Source organism: Pipistrellus hanaki, assembly GCF_964339955.1.
Source record: "Pipistrellus hanaki genome assembly, chromosome: 1".
Lineage (NCBI taxonomy): Eukaryota > Metazoa > Chordata > Mammalia > Chiroptera > Vespertilionidae > Pipistrellus > Pipistrellus hanaki.
Window position 1 is genome coordinate 61,308,106 of NC_140503.1, and position 25,890 is coordinate 61,333,995.

General features: G+C 51.9%; 1 protein-coding gene across 1 annotated transcript in view; it reads left to right on the plus strand.

Moving 5' to 3' along the window:
• PLA2G4E (phospholipase A2 group IVE) overlaps nucleotides 1-25,890 on the plus strand; it is a 64,750-nt gene that overhangs the window by 19,796 nt on the left and 19,064 nt on the right. Inside the window, exons 2-11 of the mRNA XM_084904218.1 lie at nucleotides 6,036-6,160; nucleotides 12,053-12,125; nucleotides 18,021-18,157; nucleotides 19,766-19,897; nucleotides 20,761-20,801; nucleotides 22,771-22,813; nucleotides 23,424-23,487; nucleotides 24,321-24,481; nucleotides 24,576-24,665; nucleotides 25,072-25,109. Coding sequence (XP_084760344.1) covers nucleotides 6,065-6,160; nucleotides 12,053-12,125; nucleotides 18,021-18,157; nucleotides 19,766-19,897; nucleotides 20,761-20,801; nucleotides 22,771-22,813; nucleotides 23,424-23,487; nucleotides 24,321-24,481; nucleotides 24,576-24,665; nucleotides 25,072-25,109 — 875 coding nt within the window. The 5' untranslated portion in view covers nucleotides 6,036-6,064. The remainder of the gene's footprint in view (nucleotides 1-6,035; nucleotides 6,161-12,052; nucleotides 12,126-18,020; nucleotides 18,158-19,765; nucleotides 19,898-20,760; nucleotides 20,802-22,770; nucleotides 22,814-23,423; nucleotides 23,488-24,320; nucleotides 24,482-24,575; nucleotides 24,666-25,071; nucleotides 25,110-25,890) is intronic.

The window sequence follows — 25,890 nt, forward strand, 5'->3', positions numbered from 1 at the left end:
TGGGATTGGATAAAAAGTAAAAATGGACACATACTTAGGTGGGTGCAGGAACAATTAACATGATAATGAAGGAGTTTGTGGTATCTGTCCTGGCACCCACCACATTTGGTTGTGCCCCAGGGGCTCCAGAAAAAGGGAAGTGACAAGTTACCCAGACCTTTCAAAGGGTAGGTTATCACAGATGCAAAAGGACAGATAGGCTCAGTTCGGGTCAAGGTTGACCTTGTCAGTGAAGAAACCGGCCTAGGACGTAACTGCCCACCGTCACTGCTTTTAGTTAAAGTTTAATTTTAGACCATCCTTTCTGGTTCCTTTAGGTCTCTGAGTTTGCAAGACTGCCATGCAGGCCTCCCCCAAGCTTGTCAGGTCAGCATGTGGCCCCTTTTGTCCACAGTGGTTAAGCCAGAAGTTCTGGGGCCAGCCTGGCTTTCGCCCCAGCCCTGTCACTCACCCAGGTGACTCTGCACAAGTTACTAATCCTCTCCATGTCTCAGTTCTTCTTTAAAAGGAGAATATTGGTATCTACATCACAGGTGATAGAAAATATGTAGGATAGTCCCTGTCCCTTTGTAAACTTTTAATCTGTGAAGTAATCCAGGGTGCCAATGTGTCATAACAAGCCAACCACCCCCTGACTGATGGTTGTTAGGTGTTTCCAGTTAATGAACAAGCCAAGTCCCTGCCCTGAGAAGGGTTATGGTCTGGTGGAAAGAGGCAAAAACGAATAAATGAGCAAGATAATTCAAGATATGATACCTTAAATCACATTAATAGCAAGAGCGATACGGAAGCACACAGGGGAGGGAGAGGCACACCCATTGCAGAAGGAGGCCAGGGAAGGGCTGCAAGAGAAAATGGCATCTGAGCAGAGCCACGATGGAGCAGGAAGAGCGAGCTATGCATCGTGGGAGGTCAAGGACTTCAGAACCCCTGACATGGGAATGAATTTGGCATGTTCAGGACATGGAGGGCCAGGGTAGCTGGAACTTGTGCATGAGGGAGGGATAGGACAGATGTGAGGGGCCAAACCACACAGGACCTTTCAGAGCCATGGCAAAAAATAAAGGCAGCAGAAGCTCTGGGAGAATTTAATAAGGGCAGTCACACTGACTGTTTCTAGATCCCTTGTGCTCTTCTTCAGAGAAGGGCTTACTGGAAGGCAAAAGTGGAAGCAGGGTTTCCATCAACCAGTTAGGCCTGTGGTCGGCAAACTGCGGCTCTTTGGCCCCTTGAGTGTGGCTCTTCCACAAAATATCATGGCCTGGGCAAGTAAATTTTGAAGACGTAGCGTTAGAAGTTTTAAAAATTTGGCTCTCACCGAAACCAGATTGGCTCAGTGGATAGAGCATCGGTCTATGGACTGAAGGGTCCGAGTTTCGATTCCGGTCAAGGGCACGCACACTGGTTGAGGGCATATCCCCGGTGGGGGCTGTGCAGGAGGCAGCTGGTCGATGTTTCTCTCTCATCAATGTTTCTAGCTCTCTATCCCACTCCCTTCCTCTGAAAAATCAATTTAAAAAAATTTTTTTTTTAATTTGGCTCTCAAAAGAATTTTAATCATTGTATTGTTGATATTTGGCTCTGTTGACTAATGAGTTTGCCGACCACTGAGTTAGGCTAACGCAGTAGCTGATGTGAGTGAAGATAATGGTCTGGACGGTAGCAGTGGCCATGAAGCTGGGGAAAGCTGGTGGGGAAAATTTCACCTGAGTGCGACCGCTGAGGACACGTATCTCCCTAGGTCACAGGGCGGTCCCACACTTGCCTTCTTGATTGCTATGTCTCTGTACCCACACGGCCTTTCATATTCTCTCCCCATAGAAAGGCAACCACTCTCCAACTTTCTCAAGTGTTTTCCAATGTAATAGCTGTAATAGAATCTCGTGGTCATTGTCACCTCCCTGAGTATCAGTAACTTTGAGCATTTCCTCAAGAGCTTATTAGCCTTTTGGTGTTTCCCCTCCTATACATAGCGGGTTCAAATCTTCGGCCCATTTGCATGTCGGCATGACCATCGTTTTCTTGTTGTGTCTATAAGCATTCTTCGTATTACTAGGTATTAATCCTTTGGTGATTTGCAAATGCATTGTGAGTATCTTCTGTCCTTCTGTCAACTATCAACATATGAACTTTTTATGTGTGTCCTCAGCGGATACAAATCATTAATTCTTATGTAATTATATTTACAAGGTGTTTTTTTCCCCTTAGAGTTCATAGTTTCCAAATGTTCTTTACAAAATCCTCCTTGTACTCAGATCACAGATTCTCTTACGTCGTCTTCCAGTAACTTTATAGTTTTTCGTGTCATGTGTTGATTTGTTTATAGCACACCTTTTTATCTGAGGTTACGTAAAGAAGTTTTATTTTCCTCTGTATAAGGAGTCCCTGGAGATCATGTCATCTGTGAAAACAGTTTTCTCTTTTCCTGTTGAACTGCAGTGCCGATTTGATCATATATTAAGTTCCCTTAAATATCAGGGCCTGTCTCTGACCCCTCTGTTTTGTTCCATTGGTCCTATTCTTGTGTCAATAACCTACTGTTTATGTTAGTGTGGCTTTGTAGTTGATCTTAGGATCTGGTAGGGCAAGACTCTCCTTTTCATTGTTACTTTTTAAGGTTGATTTTGTCACCCAGAGATATTTATTAAGAGGAGGAAATTTGGGATACGTTTTGGAGCTGGAACTGTGCTTGCCGCATCTCCGGCTTTACTGCAGCTTTACATTCCTGTAAACTCACACCTGGCCATGCTTTCCCCTCTTAGCTTCAGGTTGTTGTACTTTGTTTTAGGGAGCTCTGCCTCATCTCAAAATTATATAAATATCCTCTAATAATTTAGTTTAAATCTTCTATTGCGTTATTTTAATTGTCAGATATTTAATCTGTAGAATTTACTCTTGTGTGGTTATGAAGTTAGGATCTAACTTGGTTTTATTCCAATGGTAAGCTAGTTTATCTCATAATAACCTCTGTTCTTTCTTCCCTGGTTTTAAATACTTTCTTTGTCATAGAATAAAATTCGATATGTACATAGGGCTGTTTCTGGGCTCTCCGTGGCTTAAGGAGGTTTGGGAATCCAGAATGCGTTGTGTGAATGGAAAGGCGTCGGATGCCGTGGAGCCGGGGAACGGCAGGCGGGAGGGAGTGCTCACAGTTCACTGGCCACCAGCCAGGGGTGTGGGGATGGATCCGGGAGAGGCAGAAGTGCAGGGAGAAAGATGCCACTGAGACAAGGTGGGAAGGAAGGGACAGGTACCGGGAGCCTGTTGGAAAGGAAAGGAAAGAATTCATCCTTGCTCCGTTCATGGGGTGAGATGTCAGCTGTGGCGCTGAGAGGATGTGAGCTGGGTTAACTTGTTAACTTGTCAATGCTGGGTTACCTGAGCCCAGAAGGCGGGCGGGGGGGGGGGGGGGGGGGGGGCAGAGGCAGGTCCTGGTCACCCCATCAGAGGGAGCCAGTGAGCAAGTCCCCAGACACGCCCGAGGTAGAGGCCTCGACTCCCTGCTCCTCAGGGAGGAGGGGTGCTGGGCGAAAGGAACTTGGTCCCTTCCACGTTGTGCAGACACGGCTGCAGCTTCCACAGGAAGGAACTCCGGGGCAGGGAGCGAGGGGCCTCGATTAGAGCACCAGGTGTGCACTGAGGACAGGGTTTTAGCTTAAATTTTATGTTCATTTGGAGACACATTGGATTAGAGGAAGAGAATCTTGTCTGCGAACCTTGTCTCTTTGCCGGCAGCTCCTTACCTTCCCAGCCCAGTTCCCACTACCCCACACTAGAGTTCTCTCCCCTCCTGCTCCACACTGGAGTTCACACTGGACAACTTAGCACTCAATTTAGCCCTTTTCCCCTCTCACTAAGATCGTAAATTCTCTGTGTTTTCTTCCAAAATCTGCTCTGAGCCTTCAGCACCCAGCTGGGCACACAGTAGGCACCCAGTAAGTGTTAAACTTGACTCGGTTTACACTTGTGCCTGGGTCAGAGGCCGTGTCAAAGCGGGACACTTCCACCCACCTCCTATTCAGTCTGATTTCATTTCGCTAGAGAGAGGCCCTGCTCCTGAGGAGCTGATGCACAAGGAGCAGACACAAGGGTGTGAGAGCGAGAGCCTCCGTGCCCTGCCCGGGGCGGAAGGAGCAGGGTGGGCTCCTCCAGGGAGACGAGTATCAAGTTCCAAGCTGTGAAGAACGTCCTGGCATTTGGGGCTGGTCCTGGGCCTATTTCATGGGGAAAGGGCTGGGGAGTGGGGAGAATGTGGGGGATCTTCAGGGACAAGGGCCTCTGAGCCTCACCGTAGCCCTCGCCCTGTCACTCAGCCACTGCTGTGCTGTGGGTTGGGTTGCCCACTGCACCAATCAGCACTGTCTTCTGAAGTTCAGTCCTCCTGCCCAAACACTATTGAGGGCTCCCATTGCCTGGAGAATAAGTGTAAATTTAAAGTATGCCTTTAGGGGCACGGCTATTGGGTCCTAATGTGTAACTTCCCGAGTTTTTCCTTCACAAAGCCTCCTGGCTCTCTGCCCGATTTCCACCGCCCGCTGTGCCGCACTCTCAGTCCCCCCACCCCTGTCTTCTCCCAGAAAACTCGCTGCTCTGTCACCAGACCACGTGTCTACCTGAGCGTACCTTTTTCCGCTCGCTCGTGCTGTTCCTTCTCGCTATGCTCGCTCGTGCTGTTCCTTCTCTTTCCCACCTCTCCTTAGCTTCTGCAATCCTAGCCATCCTCCAACGCCCAATTCAGAGGTTGCCGCCTCCATGAAGTCTTTTCAGACCCACTCTTTCCCTTCCCAGCCGACATCCGCTTTTCATCCTCTGTGCTCCCTGGTCCGTTATTGGCTCTGCAAACCACAGGTGCCCACCGATGGGAAGGGTCACATTGATCCCCCTAGGATATCCCTGTTCGCACCAGAGACTCGCACTCTGAGCCTCTGAGGGGTTGGGAGCATTTAGCCCCCTAGACGGACTGTCAACAATGTCAAGCCTGACATTTCCTCCCTTACAGTGTATGCAGTAGATGCTCTCTAAGCGTGTAAAGTAAATGTAATTTAGTAGCATCCACTGAGGGGTGTGGGTGTGAAGTGTGTGGCCTTGGCAGTTGGACAGACGTCAGGGGCAGGGAAGGGCACTGGCTGGGTGGGGTCCGGGCTAAGGCCCATTTCCCCTCTAGAGGGCGTGGCAGGCAGCGGAGAACAGGGTGGGGACATCCTCTACCTGGCATGAGAAGAGGTCCCACAGATACCACCAATCAGGTTCCATCCCGTGCTTGGGCCCAGTCAGCTTTGTGTTCAGATCTCACCTTGGGTTTCATAAGTGCACCTTAATCTGTGGCCAGAAAAGCCGGTTGTGGGCCTCAGGGCAACAGCTCAGGCGGGAAACTCCCACTGCACCTCGCTGGGCAGCTGAGCAGGCGAAGCCAACTCACAGGCCCCCTAGTGAGCCAGCCACCGCCAGAGATAGGATCAGCTGGGTGGGGCAGGAGCATCCTCTAAGCTGCCCTGAGACCAGGCAGGGCTGGGCACACCCTCTCTCTCCCTGGCCTCGCAGGCGGGACAGCTGGGGGCACCTGCCCTTGACCAACTCTCCTCTTTGACAACGATTTCCTTTCTTTACCATCTAACTTTAGGAGCCCTGGCCGTGGACCCTGCCTCCCACGAGGCCCCTTCCCACAGCTCCTGTGGTTCTGAGCCAGGGGACTAAATAGAGTTAAAAAGGCGGGCGCCGTACCCCCCGGGGGCAGGACTTCGATTAGCTGCAGAGAGCGGGCTGATCCTAAGGTTGTGAGGGTCAGCGTCCTCTCCTTGCCACCCTCTGTTCCCACAACGAGTTATTCTGAGCTTCTAGAGGCAGGAGATCGCTGACCCAAGGGCCCGTCCCCTTGCTGGTCCCTGCATTTCCAAGATCTGAAGGCCAAGGAGACTAAGAGGCCCAGGCCAGGGTTCCCTATTTGCTCACCCACCTTAACCCCTCCCTGGGCAATCCCAGCCAATGCTAAGAGGCTTCCAGAGGGTGGAGCTCTGAGTCAGAGTATAAATTTCCAGTCTCACCACCCAGCTGGAGAGCCGCCACGATGCTCCAGAAGCAGATGCCCGCCTGGGTCTCTCACCACCCGCCAGATCCATGCCAAGCAGGAGATGGCAGACCCTCAGCCACCTGCGGCTCGGAGGTGAGGAAGCATGGGGGGCAGGTGGGGCCAGGAGCTGAAGGCGGGAGACAGGCTCAGGGAGTCTGGGGGCATTGTGGACTCCAGAGATATGGGACTCCTCTCCTGGGGCAGCCCCCACCTAGCACCCAGAGACATGGTCTGGCCCAGTTGGCCCAGCTGTGGGTACCCACCGGCTTGACAAAATGCCATTGAGCGGCTGAGGGCGATCCTGGGGCCGGACCAGCGGCCAGGTAGACAGTGCCCAGAACCGGCAGGATTGTCCACGTTTGGTCTATCCTAGCAGCGAGCAGGCATTAACCCTGTGGACACTCTAACCTGCCATGCTGTGTGAGTGCGCCGTGTGACGTCCTGTGCGGATCGGTGACATCGGCCAAGAGTCCGACCACCTGGGTCTGTAGTCAAGATTCCTGGGTCTCTCCCACTCCTCTCAGCCTGGCAGGGAGATCTCAGGTTCATGGTCAGATTGCCAGGGCTCTGGAGCAGCTCTGCCTGGGCTTTCCTCTCTTATCTCACTGTTCTAATTTGCTGTAGACACGCCATGCCAAGGACTGTCAGCAGCAACTTACTCCTCATTACCTTCCCCCAGCCCACGCCAAAGCCCGGGGTGAGATGAGGGATGCCCTGAAAGTGCCTTGTCCTTTGGGGGTGGGAGATGGGGGGACCCCGATCAGTCTCCAAGGAGCCCAGGAGGGGAGCTCAGTGCTGCATGAGGTCAGTTACCGCTGCCCTGGCCCGGTTAGACATGGCCTTCAGGAGCGTGCCCACATCTCTCCACAGCCCTCGGGAAGACTTTAGCAGCTAAATAGCCCTCACACGCATCCTAGGAAGACCTTTATAACCCCTTCACATTGTAGTATCTGTGGTTTGCAGAGCTCATAACTGGCTAGAGAACTCAGAAAATGAAAATCGGATGTTAGCTGGGAAGGGAAAGAGTGGATCTGAGAAGGCTTCCTGGAGGAGGAGGACAGCACTTGCTCCTCCCTCTCCAGTCTTACTGAGCCTCCATGCGCCTGGGCTGGGCTGGGCTGTGGGGTCCCTCCCCAGAAGGGACAGAGCTTACCCCGAAGAGGGGAGTGAAGCCACAGAGAACTGCGTCTGTCCCTCTCAGGTCCTGGAGGGTCCATGACTCAGAGCGGGGACTCTTTGCCCTGACCCCTCACTTAGCCGGGATGGTAAAAAAGAAAGCAGGCTCCTTACAGGTGGCCTCTGGTCTCAAACTAGCCGGGAAACGTCCTGGGGCCCCACAGAGTCCGCACCCCAATGGAGGGCCTGTGCATCCCGGAAGCTATCTCCCGGCTGGTCGGAGCTCTGGCACGGGTGTCGAAAGGGACTGCTGGATCCACCCAGCTCTCTGGAGCAGAGGAGATGGCATCACCAGCCGGGCCTGCTCCGAGAAGCCCTGGGGAGAGGAGCTCCCACAGGCCCCGTGGGAGCTGTCTTCCCCTCTCCAGCTCCCCACACCTTGTGGGCTGGCTTGGTTAGGGTACAACTGCCCCCAGGATGGGTGTCAGACCTACCATTTCCTACCCCACCCTCACCTGGGAGAATGGCCCTGACTACACATGGGTCTAACTTGTGATGGTAGCTATGTTCTTGGCATGTAAGGAGAGTCCTGAATTGGGAGTCGAGGGCTTTACTCCTGCCTCTGCTACGAACTAATCTAGGGCAGTGGTCATAGGCAAACCGCGGCTCGAGAGCCACATGCAGCTCTTTGGTCCCGTCAGTGTGGCTCTTCCACAAAATACCACGTGCGGGCCCGCACGTACAGTGCGATTGAAACTTTGTGGCCCATGCGCAGGAGTCGGTTTTCGGCTCTCAAAAGAAATTTCAATTGTTGTACTGTTGATATTTGGGTCTGTTGACTAACGAATTTGCCGACCGCTGGAACAAGTTTGAACTCACGGTGAGGGCCGGTGTCCGGGTGGCTAGGAGGCACCTGCCCTGCAATCAGGGAGACCTGCACCCGAGTCCTGTCCCTCCTGCGCCGTGTGGCCCTGGGTGAGAGGGAGCTTCTCCCATCCCAGCCTTCTCTGCAAAGCAGGCATCGCAGCCCCGTCTCAGCACAGTGGGAGGGCCACAGATGCAGTGCAGCCGGAGTGCGGTCAGGGCCTCGCACACGGGGGGTAACAGTGTGTTCTCCAGCCTCCCCGCCGAAAGGTCCATCTGTAGAGTGAGGGTGGGAAGGAGCACTATTGGACTGCGTGATAGCCTCTTCTGAGAGTCAAGAGGTTCCGTCTTCTCCCTGTGAGCCGGCAGCTGCCCTCTGTCCTGAGGGGGCCGGAGGGGAATGAAGCCCTGTTGAGATCAGCCCCAGGGACCAAGGCCGGGGAGGGGGCAGAGGGAGGCGTGTCTGCAGCCTGAGGAATGGCGCCCAGGAAACTGCTCCCAGCCGTCCTCCCCACACAGCAGTTAAAGGCACCTCCGCACTGTTTGCCGGAGTTCCTGCCTGGCGCTCCAGCACGCCGAGTGCTCCCTAGTCCTCACCCCAGGATCCCCAGCGCCCGGTGACCCGCAGGATTCATGCCTGTCCCTGCTCCAGGGCTGCAGCCCCGCTGGCAGGGTGCCTGGCCAGGCCTGTTGTTAGGTATTTCAACTTTCACCCTGATAGCCAGCCAGGGCGTCCTGTCCTGTCCTGTCCAGCTTGTCCACGTCCCTGATGTTCTAACCCTTAGCACCGTAGCTACCCATACATTTGGCTTTCTCAATCTCGCTGGTTCCCATCTGCAGTCACAGACACTGCGCTTTGTGCTTTTGCATCTTCCTGCTGTGTATCAGTTGCCTCTGGGGCCATGAATTTTGCTTATCTCTAGCACCATGCCAACTGAGCACATTACATCAGGAGCAAAATATTCATTTTAAGCCGAGAAGGTCATGTTTCACAGCCCTGGTTCCTGGAATCCTCTGGGCCCAAGACCTGAGTCCCCTGTTCCCTCTGCCTTCCTCCCTTGGCCCTCTGGGCTCTGACCGCGGGGCTCTCTCTCCCTGCTGGGAGGGGGAAGAGGGCTTTGTGAGGGCTGTGAAGCTGGGTCTCCTACAAATGCCTGGGCTCGAAGGTGTGACCCGAGGCCTCTGTGGCGGCTAGAAAATGGAAACGTCTCCAAGAGCCCTCCCAGCTCCGATGTGCTCTGGCAGTTTAAGAAGGAGAGGCCATGGGCTCTGTCTGTTGAGCCCAACAATGGAAAAATGGTCAAGGTCTGGGGTTATTTGGGGGCTTTGAAGAAATTCAAGGTAAAAAGAAGAATCTGTCAGGAAATCAGAATTTAAGACCAAGGAAGGGAAGATGGGGGCAAGCAGCACCTGTCTCTGTTTGCCGAGGGCCACTCTCAGGTGGGATGACAGGACGTCGTGGGTGGAACATGGCCTTAAGAATTAGAGCTGGATTCAAGCTGGGCTCCTCTGATTCTAGCTGAGTGCCTGGAGTCAAAGGACTCAGGCTCAGACTCTCCACCTGGGAAGCGAGGCTACTAACTGCTTCATGGGGTGTGGTAAGGTGTGAGCAAGACGAGTGTAGACGCTGTACACACAACACTCAGCAGATGGCAGACCCTCAGCCGGTGGTGGCTGATGCGGTTATTGTTGCTGAGTGGTCAAGGCCAGTGGAAGTCCTCAGGGAAGATGGCAGTGGAGACCTTTCTTGGAAGGCAGGGAGATCCTGTGGGAAGCTACGAAGGCTCATTACCTTCCAGAGAAGACACAAGAGGACAGGGCAGGGCCCAGGACCGCCCCTCCTGGAGGCAGGAGAAGGGTAGTGATGGCCGAGAGGACCATGGCCCTGAGTTCAGAGCCCTTTGACACTGTGAAACCACCCTGAGGACTGACCCCAGCCTGGCTCAGGCCTTGGGCGGCTCCCCACTGGGAGCCCTCTGGCTGCCCTCGGAGAAAGTGGGCCAGTGGGAACAGGCTATGCCAGAACTGCTCTCCTGGGTGCAGGCTGACTCCGCCCTCCTGGCCAGATCAGGCCGTGATACCGCTCTGCCCAGGAGCAGAATGAGAAGTGAGAAACCCACTGTGCCCAGAGGGGGGCTGTCCAAGGGCCACCGCCATATTTCTAGAACCAGAAGTGATATGTGTGGCCTTTGGCTCAAGTTCCAAAGCTCAAAACAAAACCCTGTTAGAGCATGTTATTGACCATGAAGAGAGTCAATATTTCAGAGTTAATCTCACCAACGGAATCTTTTTTTTAATAGAAATCTTTATTGTTGAAAGTATTACATACATCCCTCTTTTTCCCCATTGACTCCCTCCAGGCCCCTTCCCCTGCCCCAGGCCTTCACCACCCTATTCACCAAAGGAATCTTTACACTAACTGTCAGATTGGCTTTGATTCTGGCTTTGAGTCTCAGCTGTTGGGGAGAGAGGAGAAAGAGACCCTCAAATTGGCTTACATCTTTCTCAGGGGTTAAGCAACAGCCTTCCCAGTCATCATTCTATTGTTGCTGGTTAAAATTAAGCCCCAGGAGAGGCTGGAAGTACAGACATAAAAATGGTAGCAGTTCTTGCCGAAACCAGTTTGGCTCAGTGGATAGAGCGTTGGCCTGCGGACTAAAAGGTCCCAGGTTCAATTCTGGTCAAGGGCATGTACCTTGGTTGCGGGCACATCCCCAGTGGGGAGTGTGCAGGAGGCAGCTGATTGATGTTTCTCTCTCATCAATGTTTCTAATTCTCTATCCCTCTCCCTTCCTCTCTGTAAAAACTCAATAAATATATATTTTAAAAAATAATAAAATGATAGCAGTTCTCATGACAAGTAAAAAATATTGTAACTATGTGCAGTGATGGATGTTAACTAAACTTATTATGGTGATCATATCAAATCATTATGTTGTACACCTAAAACTAGTACAGTGTTACATGTAAATTATATTTCAAATTTTAAAGTATATTAAAATACTCTATTACGAAGGTTTTATGATGATTGGAAACAAAGAAAAGTGTCTGACAAATAGTGTTTAGTAGATGCTAGCTATTACAAATATTATTATTATATATAATAAAAGGCTAATATAATAAATGGCAAATTGTCCCCTTGGGAATTCCACTGACCTACCGGGTATTTTGACAGCTCACTATGACGTGCGCTGACCAGCAGGGGGCTGTGTGGAATGAAGAGCCCAAGCCATCAGCTGGCAGCAGGGGGGAAGGCCCAGATTGACCCTGAACTCCGGCCAGGCCTAGGGACCTTACCTGTGCATGAATTTTGTGCACTGGGCCTCTAGTCTCTGATAATAGTTAAGGCAGATAAGCTATCAGTGGACAGTCTGGGTTGAACATACAAATAATTATTATAATGTTAAATTTTTTTAATGATTTAATGATGATTTTTTTTAGTAGTAAGATTATGAGGACTCTTCATACTTTTGTTTTTCCAAAATCTTAATATTATTTTAACCAGAGAAGAATTGTATCCTCTTAAAAAGTATAAAGTGATTTTAGCCACACAGAGTGGACTAAGTGGAGAGTAAAGGCTCCAGTTCAGAGGCCTCTATAAATATAGTCGCTTGGTGACTTGGAGGAGTTCAGAGGCATCTGCTGTGGACACAGGCTGGGAGTGGATTGGAAAAAACACTCGCCTAAGCCAAACTTGTATGGAAAGGGATTCAATCCTTAGATTCAAACAGGAAAGACATGAACAGAACAGGCACAAAGCTGCCCCTCTTCCAGATACGCTGGCTCAGAGTGGGGTTAAGAGGAGACCCCTTACCTCGATGCGTGGGGTCCCCTGGGGACCAGAGAGCCCTCCAGGGCCCAGAAGTGTGGGTTCACTGGGGAGGCCTCCGGAGGCCAGGCGGTGAGGCCAGGCAGGGGGGGTCTCGGGCAGCTGGAGCTGCTCTCCATCAAGGCCACCTGCCATCATTGCCTGGATAGTGAGTGCACTGTCCTCTCAATCCACAGGAGGGGCTGTCTCCATGCTACCTGCTGACAGTGAGGGTCATCCGGATGAAAAACGTCCGGCAGGCTGACACGTGTGAGTATCTTCCTCTCACTTCCCTCTTCCTTCTCTGCCTGTGGGGTCCGGATGGAGAAATGGTCAGGGTGTGTGTGTGTGTGTGCATGTGTGCATGCATGCGTGTGCGTGCATGTGTGTCCGTGTGCTGCACTCAGGTTGTATTTCAGACTTTGGGGATTACTAGTAGATTGACTTTCATGCCTTTCCCCTTAGCTGTGACCTTGGCCCTCCCATGGTTCCCCTGTGGCCAAGAGCACTGTCCCCTCACTCTCCTCCACTCCCTCTCCCTTTTCCATCTCCAGGAGTGCCAGCTTCTCCCACACTGGGTGCTTCTTGCTCTGCATGAGTTGAGGGACTGTTTGGGGTGAAGGGAAAAAGAGGCCCTTGGGCATCATGGGACCAGCTGCCAGCCTAGTCCCAGTGCTCCTCCTCAGGACCCAGCTACCAAACGGGGTTCTAGGATCTGACCCCGAAGCCCTACAGCCCCCAGTTCTGCAGGTTGGCCCTATGGTGTGGTTGACTCACCAGGGCTGCTTATACAGAGTTTTCTTGCAGCCTTAACTTCCCCTTCCTCCGAGCCCCTGCAGCATGCCCAGGCCATGGGGGCTCAGGGAAGTCTCTAGCTTCAGCGTTTGGGTAAGGAGGATGCTCCCCCAGGCCTGGCTTCGGGTGGCATTTCAAGAGACAAGGAGAGCCAGAAGCCCCTTCCAATGCTTCCCTCATCTTCCCTCAAAGAGGAGAAAGCTTGGTGTCAAGGCCCCACTGCTGAGGGAGTGCCCACTCACTGGTGACCCCACAGGTATGGGCCAACAGCCACCAGAATTCCCCAAAGCTTTGTTATACTCTCACTGCCCTGGCATGCAAAGAGCCATGATACTTTTTTTTTAAGTTTTTATTTATTGATTTGAGACGGGGAGAGGGAAAAGGAGAGAGAGAGAGAGAGCTATTTGTTGTTCCACTTATTTATGCATCCATTGGTTGATACTTGTATGCACTCTGACTGGGGATCAAACCTGTAACCCTGGTGTATTGGGGTGACATGCTAACCAACTGAGCTGCTAAGCCAGGGACATCTCTGCCCAAAGTGATTAAGAATAGTCATAGAATATGGCATTCTAACCTTGTCAACATAATTAAGACCCAGAGGGGGACAATGAAAACTGCCAGTAGCTAAGAAGGCTGCACTGGGGACATGGGTCAGAGAGGGGCGGGCTGTGAGCATCCAGAGGCCCAGGGAGACCAGTCTGCAGAGGGGCCATCCTGAAGAAGAGAGAGGAATGTATCCCCAGGCACCTGCTGGGGGCCAGCCTAGGCCAGACATCCAAACACCATTTGATTTTCCCACAGCCAGAGGGTAGTGCTGTGAGGCCCATTTTACACCTAAGAGTTAATGCAAGTGTTGGATCCCAGGTCTGGAGAGCTGGGGAGTCGAGGGGACAAGCCAGGAGAAGGAGGCCAGGGCCCGCGGTGGAGGGGGAGGAAGCCAGGCAGAGGAGAGATCAGGATCTAGGTGACGTGGGGCCCGCGTTCTTGAGGGAGGAATTGCACGACTTCCCTGGGCTCCTGTGCAGCTTGGGCTGGAGCACAGGTGGCCAGAGGCTGAGACACTTGCTGGGAAGCTGTGGCTGTGTTTGTCGCTGCTGCTGCTGTGCAGGGTTGAGTGTAGAGGAGGGAGGGCCCTGGAGCCAAGGGATCAGCAGGATTCAGACCAAGTCCCCTGGATGGTGAGTGTCCAGAGCCCATTCCAGCAGGAGCAGCTGGAGCCAGAGTCCAGCTTGGTCCTAGCTCTGTGAAAGGGCCAGCCAAGGGCCAGGGATTCCTCCTCGGGCTTCTCAAGGCCTTCCGGCCCACCAGGAGCAACCCGAGGAGTCTGAAAGTGCCCCATGGACTCGGGGCCTGGCTGCCTCTTTCACTTCCATTGCCCGTGCCACACTGCACCCGGCTCCCCAAAGAGACAGCCTCGGCTTTCACACGCCCACAGCTGCACACCGGCCTCCGCTCCTCTCTGAGAGTGTCTGTCCCAGCCCGGCCTCTACCTGTGTGCTCAGTCCTTCCCGCCGTACAGGGCCTTTCTGTCTTCTTCCTGTCACACCCCTGCCAGAGGTAGGGGGATGGAGGAGCAGGCAGCCAGAGAAACGGGCTGAGGCCTGGCTCCACCACCTGGTCTCCCCCTTCCCCCTTGGCACACAGGCTGCCTTTTGAGGGTACCTGCTCCTCTGTGAGCTCCCCTAGTTGTTGATTTTTTTCTTCATTTCCCCTGAGGAGCAGGGTTGGGCATGCGCAATGTCTGGGAGCCAGCCCGGAGACGTTGTGTCTGGGGCTCTGTTGCCGCCTGGCCGGGTGAGATTTGAGACAATCCCGATGCCTTCCAGGTCCTGGGTTACCCTTGCCCCAAACTGTTCCCTTCTGGCCTGTGTCAAAAACACGTTACTCTCTGGTTCCACTGTGAAGGTGTGTCTGAGTTTGCAGGAGTTCAAGGAGCCTGAAAAGGCTGAGATGGAGGGATAAGGTTCAGCGATGATCCCTCTACCCCCTCCGCCTGCCTGTCAGGGATTACGCCGCTCAGACCTGGGCCAGAACTGGGCAGGAGTCTGCCCGGAGGCCTCCTAGCTATAAAATCTTTTTATTGCTCTTGGGAAAATAAATTAAAACGAAAACCAGCACCCCAAGGGATGTGAGGCAGGTGTCTGTAGAGGTAGTAGCGAGACAGTGTTCTCAGCCTCTGTGGAGATCATTGCGTCATGTTTGCCACCCACCTTCCAGGAAAGGATGCACGTCATCTGATGACCAAGCCCTCTGTCCCTCCCAGAGGATTAGAACCAATCTATGCCTAAGAAATCCCCTGTGGTCCCTGAAACTCTCAGAACTGGGTCACCGTTGCTTAACCATTATTCTTCACTGCAACATAATGGTCCGTGTCCTGACAGTCAGCTAATGACACCTGCCATCTGGGCCCGACCGGATTTCCTCCATCACCTCCCCTCTCCCCAGATTTCCTCTTCCTTGGTCTGCATTCTCCTCCTGCCCAGCGTGTTGGGGTGGAGGTGGGAACGGCTCTCTGCACAAGGACTGAAAAACAAATTAATGCTTGAAGTGTGCGTGTCTGATCAGCGCTGTCTCTTCCAGACCAAAAATGCTTGAGATTTTATTTAATGGGTTTAACGAGAGGAATTTAGGCATGGGCTGAGATAGGAAAGGGATTTTTCAGGGGAAAGGGGCCTTTACAGGGTCCATTATGTCACGCTAAGCAAATGGGTGTGCAGTTGGTGGGGTCGCTGCCTGTAGGCTTCTAGACCACAGGAGGGCCAGCATCCAGAAAAAGCTGCAGGAGGGGCCCTGGAGGGCTGAGTAGGTCCCTAGGGAGGCTCCCTGTGGGCAGAGGGATTAGGCACGCCAGCTTTCATACCTGTCCCCGGTGACTCAGCCTGGAGATCTGGGGTACTGGTTTAGCCCGAGAGCAGGAAGTTGGGCTTTTGCATGCATTCATTTACTAAGCAAATATCTCGTGCAAGCGCTGACACATGGTCTTCCGGCCTGCCAGTGTTTCCGGTGAGGGGTTAGCTAGTGCTCGGCCAGGAGAAGAGCAGCGGGCTCCAGGTGAAGAGGGGCGCCTGGCCCAGGCGTGGGGGCTCAGGGCAGGCTTCCAGTGGAGGTTCCTTCTGAAACCCCAAGGGGCCGGCCAAGGGAAGGGTGTGCCAGGCAGAAGGAAAGACAAAGCGGCATGGCACCTTGTGAGACATACAAGTGACTGGGTTTTGCTAGAGTGTCAACGTGCAAGCGTGAGCACCTGTGAGCACCTCTGTGTGCACATACATATGTATGTGTGTGTTTGTGTGTGCGCATGTGTATGTGTGTGTGTTTGGGGCCGGGGCACAGGCTGGGTTGTAGGGAGGGTGGATAAATGAGGCTGAAGCTGGGGAAGTCGGCAGGGCAGCCCTGTTGAGTGGTCGGGACTCCTTTCTGAGGGCAGGTGGGGAGTGACATGGTCTGATCTAAAAAGATCCCTCTGATTTCTCTTGAGAGAAAAGATCAGAGTAGAGGAAGACAGAAGACAGGGTACCTAGTGGGGAAGAGGCAGCAGAGATGAAGGTGGCCTGCAGCAAGGCAGTGGCAGTGCCAATAAGGAGATGTAGATGGGCTGGGAGAGATCAAAGGAGTTAAAGCGACTCGATACAAGAGTCAAGGACAATCCTTGGACACCTGAGTTGTCAGTGAGGAGTAAGCAGCAGATTGGCCAGAGGGGATGATGGGGATGATGAGGTCATTTTTTTTTTATTCTGTTGGGTTTTAGTCATTCTTTGTGTCTGAATCAAATGATGAGTATGACATGTAAAAGGCAGTGTCATCTCACCCTTATTCAATGGTAGGAGGGCTGCAAATTCCAATTCACTGATGCCCTGGGTTAATGCAAGAGGTAAAACTGGACCTTTTGGGACTGGTCCTCCAGATCTTTCCCTAGCAGAGAGAAAACCATGCCACTATGCTTTGTCCCAAAGCAGAGAGGCAGGGTGCTTGCTAGAGTAGTAAGCCCTCAGAGATTAGCCAGACATCGGGGATAACACCAGAAGCTAGGGGTGCTTGTGAGGCAATCCCTGGGGAAGAACTCTGATAAAGTTCTCAGGGTGGTGGCAGCTGTAGGAATAAGTCAGTCTGGGGATACCCACCTCTGGTTCTGTTCTCACAGAACATCATTGATAACAACTGGATCAGTCTTACCAGCACAGAACTCCCATGCCCACACCATCTTTACCTCTAGAGCAGTGTTTCCCAAACTTCTCTCATGATGAGAATCACCTGGTGGAGTTGTTAAAATACAGATTCCTGAATCCCAACTAAGAAGTGCTAAACTAGAATTTTGGGGAACATATAGATAAAATTTAATTTTAGCACTTCTTAGTTCAGCACTTCTTAGTTGGGATTCAGGAATCTGTATTTTAACAACTCCACCAGGTGATTCTCATCATGAGAGAAGTTTGGGAAACACTGCTCTAGAGGACTCTCTCACACTGGGAACTATTGCCTTTTACTCCCTTTCTGTGTATCTGGTGTGAGCCCTGGGGATCAGCCCAGCAGGCTGCTGGGAGAGTAACAAGGGCACCCATGGCACCTCTTCCTCCCTCCTCCCAGGTAGAATGGAAAGAGAGAGCCGGCCTGGGTTGCTCTTTTTCACCCTGTGCCTTCTGGTGCTCCAACCAAAAGACCTGGGAGGCCTTCTTCCACTTTGGGGGGAGGGAGGCTTATTGGAGTCACAGCTCTTGTCCCTTCTTAGAGCACATCCAGCATCAACACACTTGAATTGTTCATTTCAAATGGGAAGAAAAGTATGTGACTCCATGTGATGGTTTCTTGGGTCACACACCTCATGCTGGAAGACCAGTGTAGGTATGAAGAGCCCAGCAGGTGCAGTTGGGACATGTAGTTGTATGTAGATGGTGGCCCCTGCTCCTAGAGCCTACTGAATAGCTTGTCTCCCCCTCCCCGCCCCCCCAAGCCCTTTCCCACTGCCCTGATGCCCTGGGTTAATGCAAAAGTTAAAACTGGACCTTTTGGGACTGGTCCTTTAGATATTTCCCTAGCAGAGAGAAAACCATGCCGCCATGCCTTGTCCCAAAGCAGAGAGGCAGGATGCTTCAGATAAAAGTCGGAGGCCATGTGTGTCCATAAGAACAGTCCATGAGACCTGTATCCTCCTGTGTGAAACACCCAGCCTGCAGTCTGTGGCTGTCTTAGGGTTCTGGGACAAAAATTTCTGCAGAGTCAGACTCATGAGTTAGGAGAGGACCTGACGCTGAGACAGGCCTTCTTGCTCTAGAAGTGACTTCCCTGGAGTTCCCTTCTGACCGCACTCTCTTCTCCGGACCTGGGTTGGCACCTCACCCCTCCCTCCCTCCCACCCTTGTCTTTGTTGGACAGTGAGCCAGACAGACTGCTATGTGAGCCTCTGGCTGCCTACCGCCTCTCACGAGAAGCTGAGGACTAGGACCATCTCCAACTGCCCAAACCCAGAGTGGAATGAAAGCTTCAACTTCCAGATCCAGAGCCAAGTGAAGGTGAGATGTGGAGGACTGCACCTGTCTGCCCTGCCTGCATTTCTACTCCCCTCTTTGCCTGCTTCTCCTTCGCGTTGCTTATGTGTCCTTCTTATGCCCATTTGTCTTTCTACCTACTTCTGTCCTCCTATTGACTTGTCTTCCTACTCACTCATTCCTTTCAGCCTGTCTCATATTTGTCCTTCTTTGAGCCGGCTTATCTTTCCACCTTCTTTCCTGTCTCTCTTGTCCTTCTACCTAATTGTTTCTGGAACTGGGTGTCTCCCTGTCCCCAAATGTGTTTCCAGTACTTTCCAGAACATACTGCAAGTAGGAGAATACGCACAGAGAAAAGCCATTCCATTCATTAGGTCCAAGGCCAGTCTAATTCCATCTCTATAATAAATTCTTTTAGATTGATTTATTCTTTCTAATTCCTTGTGTGGGTGTATTCTTACATTTGTTGATTTATTTTGTGATGTTGGTCCTATTCAGATATATGGTGACTCTAAGTAGAGTTCCCATCTCCTTGCAGGAGAATTCTCTCTTGACGCCTGAGTTATGGCAGCCTCGGCAGAGTCTCCTTATGAGAAACTCCACCTCTTCATGGAGGCATCAACCATCTGAACACTTGAGACCCGGGAGCTCTATCCAGCTTCCTGCTGTCAGAGTTTAGGCATTTCTGGTTCATGACAAATACTTTTTATATTTGTTGTTTCAAAAATATCTATCATATATGTGGTTTTGGCAGAAGAAAGAGATTTCTATATGGGCTCAATCGGCCATCTTGAAATTAGAATTTGGGCTTCCTTTGTCTAAAGATCTAGGAGGCTGACTGGGTTGGTTCTAGACATACTTGAGTTTCTAGTAATTACAAGGCACAGATCTCATTCAGTTGCAAAGTCCCAGAACCACCTCATGTCCACCAAACAGGGACCAAAGAGGCAAACCCAGTTCCTGCCCACATCTCCCAGGAGCCTTAGAAAAAGAGGCCTCAGAAGTTAAGCCATGTTCGACCTGAGACCATTGACCTCAGAGTTCAGTCAGATGAGGGGTTAGGTGCTCAACTCTTGACATGCTGCCTTGGGACCTTCCATGAGGTCTTATTCGGACCTGATCAGCCAAAGAAAGGAGTTCCAATACCTCACCCCAGCCCCATTAAGCATCGGAATGCCTGTGATCTTTGACACAACACTCCCTGGATGTTAGCTTCCCGCATCTGGGTTTCCTAACACCTCAGGGGCTGTCTTCAGCTCCTGAGGCCCTGGTGCTGAACACCAGTCCATTCCATATCCTGCAGTGGTCCTTGCTTTGCCCTTCTGTTCTTCCAGGTAAAATGAAATCCCTCACATTTCACAGGCCTTTCGCAAGCTTGCAAAATCCTCCAATAGGGGAGTCAGCAGATGGGCAGGAAGATGTTAGAGTTGGAAAGATTGGAGTAGACACTTTCCTCTTTAAATTCATTTCCCTACAAATGGGTCTCACTTCTGAGCAAGGACCTTTGTGCTGATCCCTGTCCCTTAGACCCACCTCCTTGCTAGGACTGAGGTCAGGCCCCTTGTCCTGAGAACGGGTCAATGGGTCAATGCAATCATAGTAACCAGACATGTACCCCGCTTTCTCCCCTAGAATGTGCTAGAGCTGAGCGTCTGCGATGAAGATGCAGTGACACCAGATGACCATCTCTTGACGGTTCTCTATGACCTCACCAAGCTCTGCTTCCGGAAGAAAATCCATGTGAAGTTTCCACTCAACCCCGAGGTCGGTACAGCGGCCAAGCCCCTCAGCCTCCTGCTTCCAGAGAGGCAGCTGGTCATTCCCATGATGCTTTTCCATGGGCTTCTTCCTGTGTAACAGCAAAGTCAGAGAAAGATAGCTGCTGATCCAAATCCCAGGGCTATTGCTTACTAGCTTTATGGCCTTGTGAAAATTATCGAATTCCTCTTTTTCCTCATCCATACAGTGGTGATGTTAGTACTTATAGCACAGAGTGACTGAGACTTAACTGGGAAAATGTGGCTAAGGCCACAGAATAGAGATGCCATAGTGCTGATTCCCTCTCCTCTTTCCTTTCCCTCGGGGTCCTGCTGCTGGGAGAGCCCAGGAAGCAGAGGACAGAGCAGAGCAAAGGAGGGCAAATCTGCAAGACAGAGCAAGTCTGAGCTGGAAAGGACCAGAATGTTATAGATTCACTCATTCAACAAATACATGAATGCCCACTGTGGACCGGCAGGGAAGAGGCCCCTACCCTTCAGAACTGAACTTTCTGGGGGCCTTATCACAGCTCTCCCTTAGCCCCGGCACAGCCCTTTGGGAAGACAGGAGACCACTATGAAGTATGATAAGAGGGATAGAAGATGAAAGGGAAATGTTCTGGGTGTTAAAAGTTTCATGCTGGGGTTGGGGGTCATCTCCATACCTTGACCCTCCCTGCATGGTCAGCAATGTGCTTGATGTTAGACTTGGGAACAGCAGAAGGTAGAGAGGACAAGAGCCAGGAACACTGCCCCCACTCCATGTTAGTAGGATAGTTTCGTGGGAAGTGGGGGCAGGTTCACAGAAGCTCCTGGGGCAGCTCAAAGCTCACAGCTCACAGCTGCTCTCCCTCCCTCCCTCCCCCACAGGGCATGGAGGAGCTGGAGGTGGAGTTCCTGTTGCAGGAGAGGTGAGTAGCCCACAGTCCTGACCCCCATTTGCATTTCAGTTGAATTTCACTTACTCTCTTCCCCTCTTCCACTCTCTCCCCCGCACTCACCTCAGACTCTTTGCTGCGTGTTAGAATCACCGAGAGCCTTTAAATACTGTAGGTGCCCGGGTCCCATTCCTACGCATCCTGTCCTACTGAATGACACCAGTATTGTGTCAAAGTTCTAATACTCTGGCCAACCCCCTGCCTTAGCTCCCCTGCCTTCCTGAGAGTGGCCTCTGGAAGAATTCCTGCCACCATAGTGATCAGGGCTTATTGAGGCCAGGCAGGGAAAGAGGTCAGGACCAAGGGATCTCCCCCCTGACCCAGAACCGTTAGAACAACTCCCCCAGACTTTGGCCAAGAGCATAGGCTGCCTCCTGTCCCCGTCTATGGTCTACTCTGGAGCCAAATGAGAGAGGGGCTCTGACCCAACGTGTGGGCTATTTCTCATCATGTTCCATGAGAAGAATGGTCCAGGGTCCCGGAGGTCTGACTATGCTGTGGCCTCCAGTGGACTTGGGGACACAGAGCTAAAAGGATAGGAAGGACAAGAAGATAAAGAGAGAAGGAAGGGGAGGGGCTGTAAGGGGGGGCAGCAGGTGCCCTGCCCAGGGGGACAAGCCTGCCCAGGATGGCAGTGTGCCTTGTGGTGGGGCAGCTGGCTGCTCCTCCCTTTGTAGCATGGGCAGAGCTGCGCCCCCTGGATTTATGATCAGTCAGGGACGGGGAGGAGAGAGGAGTGAGCTAGAACAAGAGGGCTTGTCACATCCCACTCAGAGGTCCTCTGCTAGGGGCTCTTGGATCTACAGCAAGTCCTTGGATAATGTCTCAATGTCATTTGTCATTTCGCTATAATGATGAGATGATATAGAAACTTTACTCTTATTTATTTCAACTGGCCTATATTAAAATAGGCTTTGTTACACTGCAGTTCCAGGAACCTCTCGGGGACATTAAGTGTGGGATTACAGTATTTGAGGTGCTTTGTTCCCCATCAAGAGCAGAATGACAACTTAAAATCAACTTCGTTTCACATTAAAGAAAATCTGGGCTCTCTTCTCCAGGACTTGATTAGACAGGAATTTCGGGGTGGGTCTCCTTGGCTGAATTAGAAAGTGGCTTGCAAAATGAAGCATGTCCAAATTGGTGCTTAGAGTTGATCTGGAGACAGTCACCTTGGGCTCAAGCGGACTGCTGAGTGGTACCGTGGAGACAGACCCCTGGGCTCTATAACACAAGGGCATTTCTTGTTCACCAGGCCCCTTTCTGCCAGGGTCAGAACTGTCCGTTAAACACATAAATGAAATAAAGCACAGAATGGAGAATGGGCCAGTTCCTCTACCAGAACTACTTACATCTGCCCTAGCTGGTGGTCTGGCCTTTTCCTGTTGCCTGTTTATCCCCAAACTGCCTTTCCTCCGGTTGGACATAAAGAACATCCATCCCAGCAGTCACACATGCTCAATGCTTAATCATCACTTGTATTTTTTCCATTTTATTCTTTCCAGTTTCCTTGCATTATTATAGTGTCTGTTACTGGTTTTTAAGAGCTTGTTTATGGCTAAAGATGTTAACCATCTCTCATGCATTGCAAATGAAATACCATTTTTTTGTTACTATTTTACTCTGGTGTTTTACTTATCGGTTGTATAAAACTTGTGTATTATATATAATCGTGTTCTGTTTAGAAAAAGAACAGCTATTCCTTGAGAGGGCATAAATGGAAACTCTTCTATTCCTTCTAACTTGTAAATCTATATTTTTCTGGACGTGCCAGTTTTCTCCTTGACAATCTATGAATCTAAGGTTTCTGAAGCCAGTACTTTTCACAAGGACCCAGAAGGCTCTGCCATCTCGTACTGACCCTGTTTCGGCTTTTGTCGCCTTTGCGAGGAAGCAGTCAGGACGGATATCACTGACCAGGCGTTCTCATTATGTTTTCCAGTCCCGCTCCGCCTGAGGACCTCATCACCAACGGAGTGCTGGTGGTAATTGTCCTTCCGGGTTCCTGTGACTCCAGAGGCCACCAGTGGCTGCGGCTCGCAGGGGAACAGACTGTGGGAGCGAGCACTGGGGCCCGCTGGGACCCTGTCCCGGAGCCAACCGGGAAGCAGCCTTCTCCCAGAATCAGCCTCAGTTCCATTTCCTCCCAACCCCCATCTCCCTATAGGCACAAGTTCATTATTAGAAAGATTTCCTTCAGGCCAGCTGATGAGACAGCCATTTTAATTAGATGTATCTAAAATCCCAGGATTCAAAATCTCTCCCCCCAAAACCAGGGAGTTTGTGGTGGAGACATTTGACCTGCCTCTGCCTCTTGAGAAGGCCCTTTCATTGGAAGTTACTCACTTTCAAAGCCCCAAGGAGGGAGGTTCCCTCGGGCCCCACCCTCCATCTGCACTGAGAATGGGACCCCTGGCAGAACACAGCCCTAGGTTTCCCAGGAGGCTTCATTTTCCGATACCCAATCTCTGAGTGAGGCGAGAGCGTTTGGTTGGGTTCAGAAAACGCAATGACCAGGGGGCCAGGCTTCCCAGGTCAGGTCACTCAGAGCAGGGACAGCCAGTGCTAGGGATGACCCCCGCTTCTTTGTTGCAGGCTCGGCAAGTCTCCCGCCTGGACGTTCATGCGGAATCCAGAAGGCAGAGGAAGCGCGGCAGAAGTGGGTCCTTTGACTGCCTCTGCCTGCTGGGGCGCGGGCTGCTTCCCATCCCGGCCAGCTGCCCTGGGCTCAGCTGGGGAACAGAGCTTGGTGGGGATGCCTCAGTATCACCTCACCCCCAGGGGTTGTGAACCCCTGGATCCACATCCCCCAGCCCTCTTTAAGGGGCATGCTCTTCCAGGCACCCGCATGACCCTCGGAGCCTCCCGGGCCTGCCCTGCACCGTGGGTCAGGGATCAGTGGCACAGCATCGCTCACACTGGTCTGCACGATACCCCTGCCACACCAGGGGTTTGCTAGATCTGGTGCAGTGGTCAGCACTGGGGCGGGCGGACACTAACAGTGCCCAGGGCCCCTCTGGCTGTGCCCCTTCCTCTGGTGAGATGACAATTCATAGAGTCCTAGCATTTGGTAGCTGGTGGGGACCTAAGAGATCCATAAACACGAGACTCTCCTGTTCACCACGCCACCCCATGACCCCCATGTCCCAAAAGTGGGGAGCAGCATGGCCGCACAGACCTGGTGAGGAAGGGAGGAAGAGGCACTGCCCCAAACCGGTGGGATGGTGAGGCTGCTTTCACTGCAGTGAGAGAAGCAGAACCTCGGAGGACTCGGCACCTCAGAGGCCTTTCTGGGGCCTCATCTTTCAGCTTCACATGCAAGCCGTGGCCTGGCCCTTCCTACAGATGAGACTCTCGGGGCATTTTAACCGGTGCCCCCGGTAGTTCTAAACCCCTGTCCTGAGCACCTCCAGCTGGGCTTTTACCTGGGCAAACTTAGGATGGGGGAGTGAGAGGCTTTGGGGGTCTCAGCCCTGTTGCCCCCTCTTCCAGGGAAAGACCTCCTGGTCACAGTGACGGAGTCCTTCGAGCACACCCAGCGCATCCCGCAGTACATAGAGCCCTGCCGCCCAAACCCCGCCAGCTTCCACTACCCCAAGTATTTCGAGTCCCAGATGCAAGCGGACCTGGCCAGAAAGCAATGGCGCTGTGGGGTACAAGGTGGCATCGGGGGGTGGCGTGGGGGACTGGGCCGGAGGGCCGCCAAAGGAGCCGCTCACCTCACTCACAGAACCACTCCTCCTCCAGCTTTGCTGCTGTGGTGTGCACAAGACGAAAGGCCCCGTCAGCCAGCCCCTGGAATACCTCACCGATGGCCAGGAGATGACTCTGCCTGTGGTGAGTGAGGGCTTGGGTCTGGGGAGGGGCCTGGGCAGCTTAGCCTGGAGCTCCTGTGGCAGGAAGATGGGAAGAGCCTGGGACACATGGGGGAAGGTGACTCATGGGGTCCCTCCGGCAGGATAGAGGAGTCTGGTGGGCTAGGGAATGCTGAACTGCAGTGTGGAGCCAAAGAGGGGCTACGGAGGCCAAATTAAGGCATTTAGGGCAGGGCAGGTCCGGAAGAGGGAGTGGGGATGGAACATGTGTGTGCATGCATGTGTGCATGTGAGAGTATGTGTGTGTGCACACATGTGAGCTGAGTCCAGTCAGGAAGGGGACAGTGTGGTGAGTCTGCACTTCTTTGACTGGGATCACTTGACTTTGGATTGCCGTCACTGACACGTTTTCATGTTTCATGCCCCAGGGAGAGAACTGTGAATTGCACATGAAGTCTACACCCTGGTAAAGTACCCTCTTTCTGTCTGACCCCCTGATCTGTTCAATCGAGGGGGGTGAAGTGGTATCTCGGTGTGGTTTTGATTTGCATTTCCCTGCTGGCTAGTGATGTTAAACATCTTTTCATGAGCTTATTGGCTATCTGTACATGTTCTTTGAAGAAATGTCTATTCAAATCATTTGCCCATTTTTAAAGTGGTTTATCTGCCTTCTAAAGTTGTAAGAGTCCTCTGTGTATTCTGAACACAAGTCCCTTGTCAGATATATGATTTGCAAATATCTATTTTTCTGGTGACTATCTTTTAATATTCTTTTTTAAAAAACCTTTGTTGTTGAAAATATTACATATGTCCCCTTTTCCCGCTTTAACCCCTTCTAACCTGAACCCACCCTCCACCCCAGGCCTTCACTGCCCTATTGTCTGTGTCCATGGGCAATGCATATATGCATGTAAGTTCTTTGGTTGGTCTCTTTCCCCCCCGCTCCTACCCCTATCTTACCTCTGAGATTCAACAGTCTGCTCCATGCTTCTATGTCCCTAGATTTATTTTGTTCATCAATTTATTCTGCTCACTAGATTCTACTATTAGTGAGATCATGTGATACTTGTCTTTCTCTGACTGGCTTAATTTGCTTAGCATAATACTCTCCAGGTTCCTCCATGTTGTCTCAAAGGATTAAAAATCCTTCTTTTTTACTTCCGCATAGTATTCCATGGTGTAAATGTGCCACAGCTTTTTTTATCAGTTCATCTACTGATGGGAACTTGGGCTGTTTCCAGATCTTA